This window comes from Lissotriton vulgaris, chromosome 7 (genome assembly GCF_964263255.1).
Source record: "Lissotriton vulgaris chromosome 7, aLisVul1.2, whole genome shotgun sequence".
Lineage (NCBI taxonomy): Eukaryota > Metazoa > Chordata > Amphibia > Caudata > Salamandridae > Lissotriton > Lissotriton vulgaris.
Window position 1 is genome coordinate 1,495,781,689 of NC_141695.1, and position 14,541 is coordinate 1,495,796,229.

General features: G+C 51.0%; 1 protein-coding gene across 1 annotated transcript in view; it reads left to right on the top strand.

The window, feature by feature from the left end:
- Nucleotides 1–14,541, top strand: part of UQCC1 (ubiquinol-cytochrome c reductase complex assembly factor 1) — a 537,036-nt gene that overhangs the window by 490,341 nt on the left and 32,154 nt on the right. The window contains exon 9 of the mRNA XM_086932310.1: nucleotides 12,127–12,240. Coding sequence (XP_086788436.1) covers nucleotides 12,127–12,240 — 114 coding nt within the window. The remainder of the gene's footprint in view (nucleotides 1–12,126; nucleotides 12,241–14,541) is intronic.

Here is a 14,541-nt window from a genome sequence, read left to right on the forward strand (position 1 = left end):
CCCCCGTATCCGGAGAAACAGATGGGGTGGTAAAGCCTTTTCCAGTCTGGCACCTAAGTGGTGGAAAGCTCTCCCAGTGGAACTAAGGTCCCTTCCCACCCTTCAGTTATTCAGAAACGCTCTGAAAACCTGTCTCTTTGTGCGGGCATACCTGTAGTTGTGCGTTGCCTTTTATGATCTGTTTTTGGTAGGCGCCTTGATACCTTCGGGTTTTAGTCACGCAATATAAATTGCTATCTAATCTAATCTAATCTACCCTCCTTTTACAGCTCCTATACAGCAATTGGAACCGAGATCTGCTACCCCCAGCCAACAGAACCGTTGTTCGGATCTGGAGGTTTGCGGTCAGACATGTGAGATGGCAGGGCCGCCTGATTCGCGTGACTCCGCTGTGACAAGGCACTTATCTACGTCCTGTTGTGGCTTTATTAGGGTTCTGTAAATGGGATCTGTTGGGTGTCTCTACTCTGGGAGATGTTATGCAGGGCACTACCCTAAAATCGTTCCAACAACTACAGACTGAGTTCCAGTTACACAGGACGCAATTTTATAAATACCTCCATGAACTTGCTCCCCTAATTCACTCACTTGATACCTTGCCTGAATTTCATCCTCTTAAAGGCATCTTACTGATGGGGGACTTGGGAGCATACAACATCCGTCAGATCTACCAGACACTGACCACCCACGCCCACACAACACTGCACAAGACTAAAGGAGGATGGCTTGAGGACTTACCTGACTTGACTAATGACGATTGGACAGAAGCCCTGGCCAGCCCTCGGGCATGGTGGTGTCTACACGATACTGCCTCTTCCAATTCAAGTATTTGCATCGCATATATTTCAACCGATCCTGCCTATGGAAAATGGGTGCCTTCCAGTCCCCCATGTGCCTTAGATACGAGAGGGAGGAGGGGACCTTCCTGCACACAGTTTGGAGCTGTAGCACACTACAACCATTCTAGCGTAAGATTGCGTCCTGCCTAGGCTGAGTACTATTGTGGGATCTCCCATTTGACCCGCTGTTGTTCCTACTCCATAGTTCTGATGGGATTGGATGTGAACCGGTATAAACAACATTTGCTCTTCCTAGCCCTCACTTTCGCCAAACGAGACATTGCCAAGCTGTGCAAAGGAACCTCCCCTCCAACAATAGCTGGTTGGAAGCAGGCCCTAGATGGATGCATGAGAGCAGAGATTGCAGTCTTCCAGGCCTGGGGCCGTCCCCAGAAGCATAGAAAGATATGGTCCCACTGGGCGACTTACCGGGACATAGATCTACCCCCTACCTTTCACAGACCCTTCATAAGTCTGCCCTCCCACATATGATTGACTTTTGAGCAGCCTAGGCAATGTAACGGTACTGTCCGAACTTACCCACATTCAGACTTGCGGAGCTTCATGGAATCTGGGACACCTGTGCCATGTTTATTTTGTTTTGCCTGCAAGTTTTGCAGGCATTACAGTTTCATGTATTTACTGGTACTCCTGATAATATATGCCTTCAAAATGTATACAGTGGGCCATGGCCCATTATGTACCATGAAAATTCAATAAGATATGTTTTATAAAAAAAAAGGTCTCAGCAGGACAGACATAGTGCCTTGCCTGCCTTGGCTTGGGAGCGACCTCCCTGGGCAAGTTTCTCCAGCCTATTCCGGGTACTTCAGAGGTGGAAAAAGGATCAAGTCCCACTTTTTTCCAACAGCTGGCAATGTTTTTACTCTTAAGTCCCAGGTCCTCCGGGCCAGCTTTTAGGCATCCGATCTTTCTCTAGGCAATGCTTTTCAACGGTTCTGTCCTCTGTGATCAGTTGGGATCTCTTATAATCAGGATTCCTTCAGTTTTAATAAGTCCCTTTGGGTAGGGAAATAGGAGGCCTGCTACTTGACCCTTGGACACAGGGGTGTTGCTTAAGGGGAGATTGTTTGGGGGGGGGACCCCACAAATAAATGCATTGTTGCCTTCTTAGTTGGTTCTTGGGGCCCTTAGCCGGGTCTGCTCTGCCTGTGTTGGTTTTGATCATCATATCATTTCACCCCATTCTTGATCACCAAAGACTTTAACTAGTTATTGTTTTGATCAGGCACATACATGTATTTATATTTTGACTGGTTTACCAAAATTGGTAAATCTGCACCCACAGAAGTGCTCCTGGAATGTGTGCAAATGTACTTCTTTTTCGAATTCGTAAAATTGGAAGTAGTGGACTTGGGAGGCGGCCCCAGGTTTCCAGGCATACAACTGGCAATCAAACACAAAAAGTGATTGAAAAAATGCTTCCAAATAGTCTAACCTTTGGCAATCACTTGGGGTAGAATTTCAACCCATAAGTTTTTCTCCCACCGTGCAACTCTAGACAAAGGCTTACATAATTTAAATCAGTACTCACTGTGTTCGTCATGGGAACAGTTCACTCCGAACCTTGGTCATGTCACCTCTCCACTGCCTGCCCACCATGGGCGTCCGCAGAAATTTTTCCAGGGGGGGCAAAATGTTAACGTCATCACCATCCTCCGTCAGGATGTGTGCCAGGTGGGGCACAAGAAACACTGGGGTGCAGAACTAGAATAGACTCAATTAAATGCCAGGAATCCAGGACATGTGACTGACCCTGCCACAGGCCAACAAACACCACCTGTCGGAAAAACGCTAAACTTTCTTACCAGGTGCTTTATATCTGTCTGCTAGGTGTGCAGACTTCCGGGTCCTCGATCCAACACCAATCAAGGCTGTCTTCAGCACGATTCGATTTTTGTCAGAATACTTTAAAACAGCCTATGATTAAAGCACCAGATTAAATATACGGTATGCACAGTGTATGTTAGGGATTATTTGTAGCACACATATTCACCAATATTGGCTTCTTGGTGCTAGAATTCATGATAACTTTTATCCAAAGTTAAAGCACAACGTCAAAGTTAGTAATAAATAATGCAGCAATCACACACGCTAGTGTTTCGCCAATGGGTGCTGCCTTTATTAGAATTCCCCGGGCATTGCTAAATTTTACACACATTCAATTAATTTATACAAAATAAAATGTATAGGTCCAAATGTTAGCTATATTTTTGAAAGAAACTTAGAGTCCCTCTACGTGTAGTCAATGTCAAACTGACAACGTGTGCACGTTTAGGGATACAATAATGGCCAGCTCCCTTATGCGGAAGCCCGGCACCGTAAATGTGTGGCACATGCGGCACCCGCAGCTGCGCCTCATCACAGGTTCAGGGATGCTGAGTCTTACACAGTGGTCGAAGTGGGGAAAAAAAGTAGGGGAACAGTGGGCGGATAATCAGAGGGTGAGAATAACCCAAGGATTGGATCTATGGGTGGAGCCTGAGGTGTGGCCAGAATGCGCAGACATTCCAATTTTTAGTATTTGTTTGGCATTTCATTGCCCAGTTTAATCAACCAATGGATACCCATGATTATTTAAGGTTATTATGAGTTATTGACATTAAAATATATTCACAAAGTGGGATATGCTTCTAATCACAGAATGTACCAAATACGATAAAATGTGGAAACGCAAGCCATTTGTCTCCAAACCATGGAGTTTCTGTAATCAGCACTTCTCCCTTTTCCCACAACAGCAGTTCAAACATGAATGGCAAAATATCCTAGTTTGCAAATGTTTTCTCTAAAATTATGGCTCTGCCATATTTGCCTCATAAAGCAAGATCTGCTGCATGATCTGACCATTTAAACTAATAAATTGTTTGTAGCTCAAACATATCAATAGTTAATATAAAAAGTGACGTGTGTTGCTGCGGAGTGGATAGCCTATTGTAAAGGTTGACTGGTCACCTTTCTCACTGCTGTGTTTGTATGTTACACTGGTACTAATAAGGCAAAATCTTTCCAGAGACTGTTAGCATGTGTACACACGTTGTTAGACGGACCGGGAGGGTCGGCCGAGATTGCGGGGAGAGGTCTCCGGGGAGAGCCGTCTCCAACGACTGTACAGACAAGTAACTTCCCCCCCACAGACGGACACCACACAAGATTGACGTATAACGAGACTTTATATGCAATTCTTAGGTTACGATGATATGATACAAGGAGGTCTGGACTCAGGGGTCCCCTCGGTTCTAGTCTCTGGTTTAGGAAAGGGGTAGCGGGACAGTCTTGTTACCAGAAGGTGGATATAGCTCTCAATCCTCGAGCTCGGCGTTCTAGATGATCGGGCCGCGGCGGAGCCAGCAGGTCCCGAGATGGACGAAGGAAAACGACGGTCCGCGGCGGAGCCTGCAGGTCCCGGTGAAGATGACGGTTACAACGGTCCGCGGCCACGCCAGCAGATCCCGACGACGATGAAGGATGAAGGTTACGAAGGCTGTGGCAGCGCCAACAGGCAGGACGATGGTGCACAAGACCGACTATGGCAGCGCCAGTAGTCCGTCAGGGATGAGTTCCTCTTTACGTCTCTCGACTCCAAGATACAACTGCCTTCCTGCTCTGGAGCTGCCCCAGTTATAGGGCTGGTGTGCTTTGATGTCCGGACCCTCGTACTTGGGGGTCGGGGGTCCGGGATGAGGGAGTCCAGACACCCAGCAGGGGGGTGGAGCCAGCGCCCGGGGAGGCGATGGGCGAGCGGCCCTTGGCGGAGGAGAGCCATCGACACCTCTTTCTCCTATTGACTTGTCAAGTAGCCCGCTCACCTCCTGGGTGGATGGTGGTGCCGGGATGTCTGAGGCCTGGCCAGGCCCAGGGTCGAGGTCGATCGGGGACCGGGCGGCCTCGTGGCGGAGTGTCCAAGATGGTGCCCCAGGATGGGCGCGCGGGCCGGCAGTGGATCGGACCCACGAGGTTGACATGCTCGAGGGCAGGGGTCCCTGAGGGGACGGAGGACGTGCAATGGTGGTGCGTGGTGCTTGTGTGACCGGGCTCGGGCCTGGTTGGACCGGGGGGGAGCGGCCCTTCAGGTGGCCTGTCCAACATGCGTCCCCCCCAGCTGAAGGCGGGGAGAGTTACCCATCCTCTTGGGGACTCTCCTCGTCGAGGCGGAAGAACCGGGACAGGCCATCCGCGTTGGCGTGATCTGGCCCAGGCCGGTGTTCAACTGTGAAGTCCATCCCTTGCAGCGAGATGGACCAGCGTAGTAACTTTGGGTTTTCCCCCCGCATCTGCATCAGCCACTGCAGGGGTCGGTGGTCGGTCTGCACCCGGAAGTGGGTGCCAAAGAGGTAGGGCCGGAGCTTCTTGAGGGCCCATACCACAGCGAAGGCCTCCCTCTCGATGGTGCTCCAGCGTTGTTCCCGTGGTAGGAGTCGCCGGCTGATAAAGGCCACCGGTTGATCAAGGCCCTCGGTGTTTATTTGGGACAGGACCGCCCCAATGCCATGGTCGGAGGCATCCGTCTGGACAATGAACTCCCGGCTGTAGTCGGGGGCCTGGAGCACCGGGGCAGAACACATGGCGGCTTTTAATTGTTCAAAGGCAGCTTGGCACTCTGGGGTCCAGTGGACGCTCTTGGGCTGGTTTTTTGACGTGAGTTCTGTGAGGGGCCCTACTATGGTACCGTAGTCCTTCACGAACCTTCGATAATATCCTGTGAGGCCCAGGAAGGCTCGTACCTCGGTCTGAGTGATGGGGGGCTGCCAAGACTGGATGGCGGCAATTTTCAGCTGCAGCGGGGCCACCAGGCCGCTTCCCACCTGGTGCCCGAGGTAGGTTACAGACCCTTGCCCAATTTGACACTTGCTGGCCTTGATCGTGAGGCCAGCTCGCTGGAGGGCTTGCAGCACTGCCCGGAGGTGGTGGAGGTGCTCAGGCCAATGGTGACTGTATACAGCGATGTCGTCTAGATAGGCGGCGCTGAATCCTTCGAGCCCCGCCAGAACCTGATTGACGAGCCGTTGGAATGTTGCCGGGGCATTTTTCATGCCGAAGGGCATGACGGTGAAATGGTAATGGCCATCGGGGGTGGAAAAGGCAGAACGTTCCTGTGCCCGGGGTGTGAGGCCGATTTGCCAGTAGCCCGCCGTCAGATCGAAGATACTGAGGTAGCGGGCGGCTCCCATGCGGTCTATTAGTTCATCTGCCCGTGGTATGGGATGCGCGTCTGTTCTGGTGACCGCATTCAAGCCCCGGTAGTCGACGCAGAACCGGAGTTCTGGTGTGGTGCCGGGTGCAGCTGCTTTGGGGACCAGTACTACCGGGCTGGCCCAGGAACTACCCGAGGGCTCGATGACCCCGAGTGTGAGCATCTTGGCCACCTCTTCCTGGATGCAGGCCCGTACCCGATCTGGCACGCGGTAGGCCCGGTGGCGGATAGGGGGGCTGTCCCCCGTGTCCACATCGTGCACACACCAGGGAGTGACACCGGGGGTGAGGGAGAACAGGTTGGCGAACTGTGATAGGAGGGCTTGGCACTCTTGGCGTTGTTCTCCGGTGAGGGCCTCCGATAGTTGGACCCCATCCACGGAGCCGTCTTGCTCCTGAGTCCGTAGGAGGTCAGGGAGAGGCTCGGAGTCTTCTTCAACCCCGTTGTCTGTGGCCATCAGGAGGCTGAGCTCTGTTCGTGCAAAGTGGGGCTTCAGTCTGTTAGCGTGGAGGACCCGGAGAGGGTTCCGGGAGGATTCCATGTCGATGAGATAAGTGGCAGGACCCTTGCGCTCAACTACTTTGAAGGGCCCCATCCATTTGTCTTGCAGGGCGCAGGGCTCAGTGGGGGACATCACCCATACCTGTTGACCAGGTTTGAATTCAATGGAGGAGGCATTCTGGTCATACCATTTTTTCATGTCCTCTTGACTGGCCTCTAGGTTGGCTTTTGCCAGTTCCCTGAACCGCCTGGTCTGGTTGCGGAGGGTTAGGAGGTACCGGAAGACATCTGGGGGGTTCTTTAACGGAGGCATCTCCCAGCCTTCTTTGACTAGGCTGAGCGGCCCCCGCACTGGGTGTCCATATAGTAGTTCAAATGGGCTGAAGCCCAGGGATTTCTGAGGGACCTCTCGGTAGGCGAAGAGGAGGCACGGCAGCAGCACATCCCACTGGCGACGGAGGGGCTCTTCCAACCCCCCGATCATTCCCTTTAGCGTGCGGTTGAACCGCTCAACCAGTCCGTTCCCTTGAGGGTGATAGGGGGTCGTGAATCGGTAGGTGACCCCGCACTGTTGCCAGAGGGATTTCATGTATTTAGAAATAAAGTTCGTGCCTCTGTCGCTGACGACTTCTCGGGGGAAGCCCACACGGGAGAAGATCCCCATCAGTGCCCGGCCGACTACCGGGGCTGTCACAGTCCGCAGAGGAACAGCCTCAGGGTAGCGGGTGGCGTGGTCCACCAGCACCAAGATGAATCGATGGCCTTGTTTTGTGCGCGGGTCCAGGGGCCCCACAATGTCTATTCCGACCCTCTCAAAGGGGGTAGTGACTACAGGGAAGGGTTGCAGGGGGGCCTTTAGTTTGCGGCCGCTCTTTCCACTGGCTTGGCACGTGGGGCAAGATCGGCAATGCTGGTGCACATCGTTCCTCATTTTGGGCCAGAAGAAGTGGGTCACTAGGCGACTGTAGGTTTTGTCTTGTCCCAGGTGTCCTGCCAGGGGGACATCGTGGGCCAGGTTTAGCAGAAAGTCTCTAAAGCGGAGGGGTACTACTAGTACTCGGTTGGCCCCCAGCTCGGCGATTCTTTGCTCGCTGTACAGCAGATCATTGTCCCAGTAGACCCAATGAGTTCCGGAGGTATCTCCTGCGCTTTGGGCGAGCGCTTGCTGGCGGAGTCCCTCGAGGGAGGGACAGGTCTTTTGTTCTTGGCGAAATTGTCCTTGCGTGGGCCCCCCCTCTTGGGCCCACTGGTCGAGATTAGCGAGGTCGGAGGGTTGAGCTGGTTCGAGGGGGATGTCATGGTCGGTGGTTTCGGCTGGGGCGACCGGAGGCGGTGGCGCCGGCCATTCTGGTTCTTCTGGGCGATGGTTGGCACGGGCGGCCATGGACCGGGTGGTGACGCACGCCCAGTCCGGGACGCCTAACATCCCCAGGTGTTCTCTTCGCTCCACGGCTGTCCACGGGGAGCTCTCAAGGTCATTTCCGAGGAGGCAGTCTACGGGGGCATCGTCTCGGACCGTTACCTTCAACATGCCGGAGACCCCTCCCCATTCGAAGGGGACGCAGGCCATCCGACACAGACTTTCCGAGTTATCGGCTGATCGTACAGGGCAGAGGATGTTCGGTAGATACTGTTCTGGGGTCACCAGGTGACAGCGGACGGCTGTTACACTGGCCCCGGTGTCACGAAGGGCTTCGGCCCGGCGTCCATTGATGCTTACCCATTGGCTGTACTTCTGGGTGTTAGCGGGTAGGGGGACCCGCGGGACCATGTCTTTTCCCCCTAAACATGCGAGAGTCATGGCGGCTGGTTCCCATTCTTGGTGCTCTTGTTCGTATGTCTCCTGCTCCTCGGAGATCTGTTCTTCCCCTAGGGCCGCAGCGGCCACTTGGCGGGGTCTTGGACTCTGGTACTGCGGGCAGCTTGGGTCGTTTGCATAGTGGCCGACTCGTTGGCATCGGTGACACGTGACATTGGCTCTGTGCCCCGGTCGCGCCGGGGTGCTGCCCCGGTTGGCCGGGGGGTTGTTGCTGGTAGTGGGGGCGACCGGAGCGTTGTCTCTTCCTCGTCCTTGGCCCCCTCCTCCTCCTCTTGGTCGGTGCTGACCATTGTTGTTCCGGTTCTGCTCGTAGGACCCATTCCGGCCCACTCTGGTGATCTCCCACCGGTCAGCTTCGGCTGCGAGCTGCCGAGGATCCGTTAACTTACTGTCGAGGAGGTGCTGGCGGAGTTCGATGAAGCAATTGTTCGACAGATGCTCCCATACCATCAGATTGAACAGTTGTTCGTAGGTCGTGACGTTGCTTCCTCTGATCCAGCCCTCGAAAGCTCGGCTAAAGTACGTTACATAGTCCACCCAGGTTGTACCCGGGATGCGGGTGCAGTCTCGGAACCTCTGACGGTACATCTCGGGTGTGAGGCCATAGCGGGTGAGCAGTGCCGTTTTCATATGGTCATAGGAGGTCATCTGGTGGTCCGGGAGCTGTAGCAGGGTATCGCGGCCCTCATTGAGGAATCTCCCCCATAGACCGGCTCCCCAATCGCTTCTATCGATCCGGTGTGCAGTCATAGCAATTTCATAGGCCTTAAACCATTGCTGGATGTCGTCCTCTCGGAAATATTCTCGGACAACATCCTTGGGGATGTGTACCTTTTTCTCTGTGGTCCCCGAGGTGTGGGGTTGCCCGGACATTCCTAACTCTTTATTCTGCTTGCGCAGGTTGATTTCGGCGAGGTTCCGTTCGTGTTCGTACGCCAGTTTCTTTTCCTCGAGCTCCCTTTGTCTCTGTTTCTCCTCTCTTTCTTCTCGGAGACGCAGGTGCTCTAAGTTGATTTTTTGTTCGGCCAACTTGAGTTCAACGTCCATCTTGAGTCGGGCCATTTCTAGCTCGTGTAGTCGGGTTCTTTCTCTTTCCTGGATCTCGTCTTGCGAGAGACCCGTTCTTTGCCCTCCAGGGGCCGTGGTGGTTTTTTCCGCGGTGCTTTGATCGGGGGTTCCGGCAGCCCCGGTCTCTGCCCAAGATTCTAGGGCCTGCTTAAAATCGTCTTTGGTGCTTAGTCCGGTGGTAGCGATACCCAGTTCGATGCAGAATTGTTTTAGTTCACGATGGCTGTACTCTTCCAGTTTCTCCATTTGGAACTTCTCGGTTGATCCGCTTTCTTTAGTTGTCATTGTGATTTCGTTGTGGGGTGAGCTACTCTCTGTACGTTATGCGGTGATTCGGATCGCGCCGCTGGCCACCAATGTTAGACGGACCGGGAGGGTCGGCCGAGATTGCGGGGAGAGGTCTCCGGGGAGAGCCGTCTCCAACGACTGTACAGACAAGTAACTTCCCCCCCACAGACGGACACCACACAAGATTGACGTATAACGAGACTTTATATGCAATTCTTAGGTTACGATGATATGATACAAGGAGGTCTGGACTCAGGGGTCCCCTCGGTTCTAGTCTCTGGTTTAGGAAAGGGGTAGCGGGACAGTCTTGTTACCAGAAGGTGGATATAGCTCTCAATCCTCGAGCTCGGCGTTCTAGATGATCGGGCCGCGGCGGAGCCAGCAGGTCCCGGTGAAGATGACGGTTACAACGGTCCGCGGCCACGCCAGCAGATCCCGACGACGATGAAGGATGAAGGTTACGAAGGCTGTGGCAGCGCCAACAGGCAGGACGATGGTGCACAAGACCGACTATGGCAGCGCCAGTAGTCCGTCAGGGATGAGTTCCTCTTTACGTCTCTCGACTCCAAGATACAACTGCCTTCCTGCTCTGGAGCTGCCCCAGTTATAGGGCTGGTGTGCTTTGATGTCCGGACCCTCGTACTTGGGGGTCGGGGGTCCGGGATGAGGGAGTCCAGACACCCAGCAGGGGGGTGGAGCCAGCGCCCGGGGAGGCGATGGGCGAGCGGCCCTTGGCGGAGGAGAGCCATCGACACCTCTTTCTCCTATTGACTTGTCAAGTAGCCCGCTCACCTCCTGGGTGGATGGTGGTGCCGGGATGTCTGAGGCCTGGCCAGGCCCAGGGTCGAGGTCGATCGGGGACCGGGCGGCCTCGTGGCGGAGTGTCCAAGATGGTGCCCCAGGATGGGCGCGCGGGCCGGCAGTGGATCGGACCCACGAGGTTGACATGCTCGAGGGCAGGGGTCCCTGAGGGGACGGAGGACGTGCAATGGTGGTGCGTGGTGCTTGTGTGACCGGGCTCGGGCCTGGTTGGACCGGGGGGGAGCGGCCCTTCAGGTGGCCTGTCCAACACACGTCAAAATAATAAAATATATGAAAATATACTGCATTACGCTGCAGCCTTTTTTAAAATGCATAATTGAGTCAACACTAAGGCATAATGTTGTCATCTTATGCTGCATAATTAATTCCAGTGGCCCCACAGCAGGCAGCACATGTTAAAAGTGCTTGTGAATGAAGCAGGGAGACTGTGTAGTTTGCGAACTTAGTTTGCTGTGCGTGTTTTAGTTGGGAATTTTGAGATTCACACTCCTCAAATATCACTGATTAAGGTACGCCCCTGCTCGGAAAACAGTTCCTGTCTGAGTGCCAGGACGAATCAGGAGTCTTTAAGTCTCTTCTTCCAGCCGGAGTTATTAATGCCTTCTTCTTCAGGAATAGTCTTCCCAGGTTCAGGAGTTTTGTGAGAAGGTGTTGGTGAGGTGCGTGTATTGTCCTGTGCACTACCCTGCAATAGGAGAATATTCTCTGGCTACTTTCTCTCCTTATGCCCACCTAAACCTACTGCTCCAGGTCAGGCTTTTTTCAGCTTCCTAGCCACACCCCTATTTAGATGCGCGCAGGTCCCCTTACAGGGTACAATTTGCTTCTCAAACACACTGTTACAATATCTGTTTATCTAGAAGTATGAATGAGAGGACACCTTGTCAGACCCCTTTGGGATCAGCAAGTCAGAAGAAGAGGTGTCAAGAATTACTTTTATTTTTCCAGTTGTACTGCACCTCTCCCTGATGGCTGATCCTTTCTAAGCGACCAGTGGTTAACAGCACTATGTTCTTCCTGGGCTTAGCGGCAGTCTATTGTCTTCTGAGCCAGGATGTTTCATTTTTCCAGGCAATGATGTTTATTCTAGTTTTTGAAGTGTGATGAATGGCATAACTAGTTTTAAGCCACAATTGGCTTAAACAGTTGTTTTATAGATATTTGCATTTAATGGCTCTGCACATTACTGCTTGCACTTTACATGCTTCTTCTATAGCTTAGAATTTGTATTCTTGGTGCATTATAATGTATGCCCTGTTCTATTGTTCCTACCGAATGTCTTAGACGGTTTTATATATTCATAATTTGGAATTTGCATTGGGATTGCTCGTTTGTTCTACATAACCGTCATGCACTGATAGTGGTTTAATATGTATTGTTTTTTATGTGCTTTTATGGTCTTTGTTGGCCAAATAAAGATTCTTTGAATAACTTGACTACTTTTACACTAATGTTATGAAAATGTGACTTCACCAATAAATCATGTTTTGAAAATAATAATCTTATTCCAAGTGAAGACGAAAAATACATATTTTCGGTTTTGAATACAGCTTTGAATATTTTATGCCTTTGCTTAGGGGATACTTTCAGAAGACCGCGTATTGGGTGCAGCACTTTGGCGAAACTTTTTCAACAAGCAGTGTGAGGATCCAAGACAATTGGAGCTTATGGTAGAATATGTGCGGAAGCAGGTAGGACCTGGTTATAGGGTTACACTTTCCGGCCCTTTTTTGTTTTTTGTACACTTCAGGACATTGTGTCCAATACAATATTTAACGTGCAATAATGTTGGGGCTGAATTAATATTTAGTGGTTTTTTTAATAGAAGTATTATTTAAGAGGTGCCCACTGTTGTTCCCATGTAAAATGTTACAGCCATGTCATTTTTGTTCTGGATTCCTGAAAAGTCCAAGAAGTTTGATGATTATCGTGTTTTGGAAATTATCCCACTGACTAACCAAGATTCAAATCAAACGTTTACTATGCAGGCGAATGCCACTAGCGAGCTAGCAGGCTTCTGATAACATCAGAAAGGTCGACCATTTGTGTTTTTGTCCAAGTCTCTTTTTCGAAAATGCTGTAATCATGGGGCAGTAGAGGGTGAATCTATGGTGAGTGTGTTGACCCTGAAAAAACACAATGCCCTTATTGTGTGTGCTTTGTGTTGCAGACTGACCACAATCCTTGGGCACAGATGAGTTCCCAAGCGAAAACCAATTTTAAATTCTTGTGTTTAGCGATTGTAATAAAGGAGTGCATATTTTTGTATTTTAAATTGGTCTTTATTATAATTTGTCATAACTAACATTACAAAAATCAGAGGAGAGCTTCAGGTTGTTGTAACAGTTCACACACATTTAGATCTGCCTCTAGATGTGGGACAGTTCTAGGTGGTATGGAAGACGTTACCTTCCTTGGGTCGTAGGCCAATGACAAGAAAAACATGGGGGAATAGCAAACAATAACCTCCCCAAAAGAACAGAAACAATCCCTCTGTTGCCACCCCAAAAGACATCAACCACCTGAAAGAAAAAGACAAATGGAAGAAAGGACAAGTCCATTATGGGTATTCGGTACTCTATGAGTGTTATGTCAGCAAATGGCAGGAATAGGCAGACAAGAAGAGTTTAGAATGACCTTGCTGGTCAAACATTGCCTAAGAAGGAAATCACGCAGGCTGCACTCCAGGGCAGCTAATCGTCAGATGTGGGACTGATGGCCAAGAGGAAAGATTCCTAATTTAGGGTAGTGACGGGCCTGGGCATACCTCTGCTTGGATGGAAATATGCATGAAGGTTTACCCTTGCACGCCTGTAGAGGTCAACTTTGCATGTCTTTAGTCTTGGGGCAGAGGAAGATCTCTAGTTCACAGAGGAGTACCTCCTGACAAGGATTTGTCACCTAGCTCAAACAAGCATTTACAATGCAACGGTTTCGCCTTTGGAAAAGTTTGAGCTATTGGCATTGTGAATGACAAACGTTTTATTTATGTGTTGGTTTTGAAAACAGATAAATAAATGGCATTGTCATTTACAATGGCAATAGCTTCACTGGCGCTCTCCGGAGCAATGCAGGCCCCACGTTCAGCCCTCTATGTGAGCTAGGACAGGCTCAGGGGCCCCTCACCACAGTTCTTGGGGGGCTATGTCTCCTTTGCCCTTTCTTTCCTCTCACGTCTTCTCTTCACCTCATACCCCCCCCCGCCCCCACTTCCAGGCTCCCATCTTCTCTGTTTTGCTGCTTTCTCTTTCGACCCATCTCTTCTTTATTCTCACCCCTGTATCTCTGCCATATGCGCCTCCCTCCTTAACCGTATCTCCTGACTCGTCTCTATTTCGTGTTAGTTCTCTTTCCATCCCTTCGCTCACACACCCCTCTTTCCTCTAGCCCCCTCATCTCTCGCATGTATATGTATCTGCATTAAAATTCCACCCCCTTTCTACTCAGCCCACTCACATCTCAGCCTATTTCCATCTCCTAGTTGATTGTCACCTCCTTTCATGACTCCCCCTTTCAACCTCTGCGCCTCTCTCCATCTCAGCTTCTCTATCAGGCCATTTCCATGAGCCCGTGGATCATTCCTGGTGGGTACCATGTGTGTGGCGGAGAGAGGGGTGTGTGTTATTGCAAGTCGGCAAATAGGCCAGAACTTTTTTTTAGGAGGGGACTCAGTTCAACTAATGGAGGTGCCGCTATGAATTCAAACTATGGGGCTGAGCAATCCCTAGAGCCAACACCAGAAAATAGAGTGATAATTCAGCATTTTAAACACAGTGAATGCAGCTGATAACATTACAGCAAACATGTTTATAGGCTACTGACCCACATCTTTAACAAGCATTTACAATGCAATGGTTTTGCCTTTGTTAAAGTTAGAGCTATTGGCATTGCTCTTGACATTATTTTTATTTATGGTTTTTTTTAAAACATAAATAAATGGCATTGTCATTTACAATGCAACTAGCTTTATCTCTCGCAAATGACACACACAA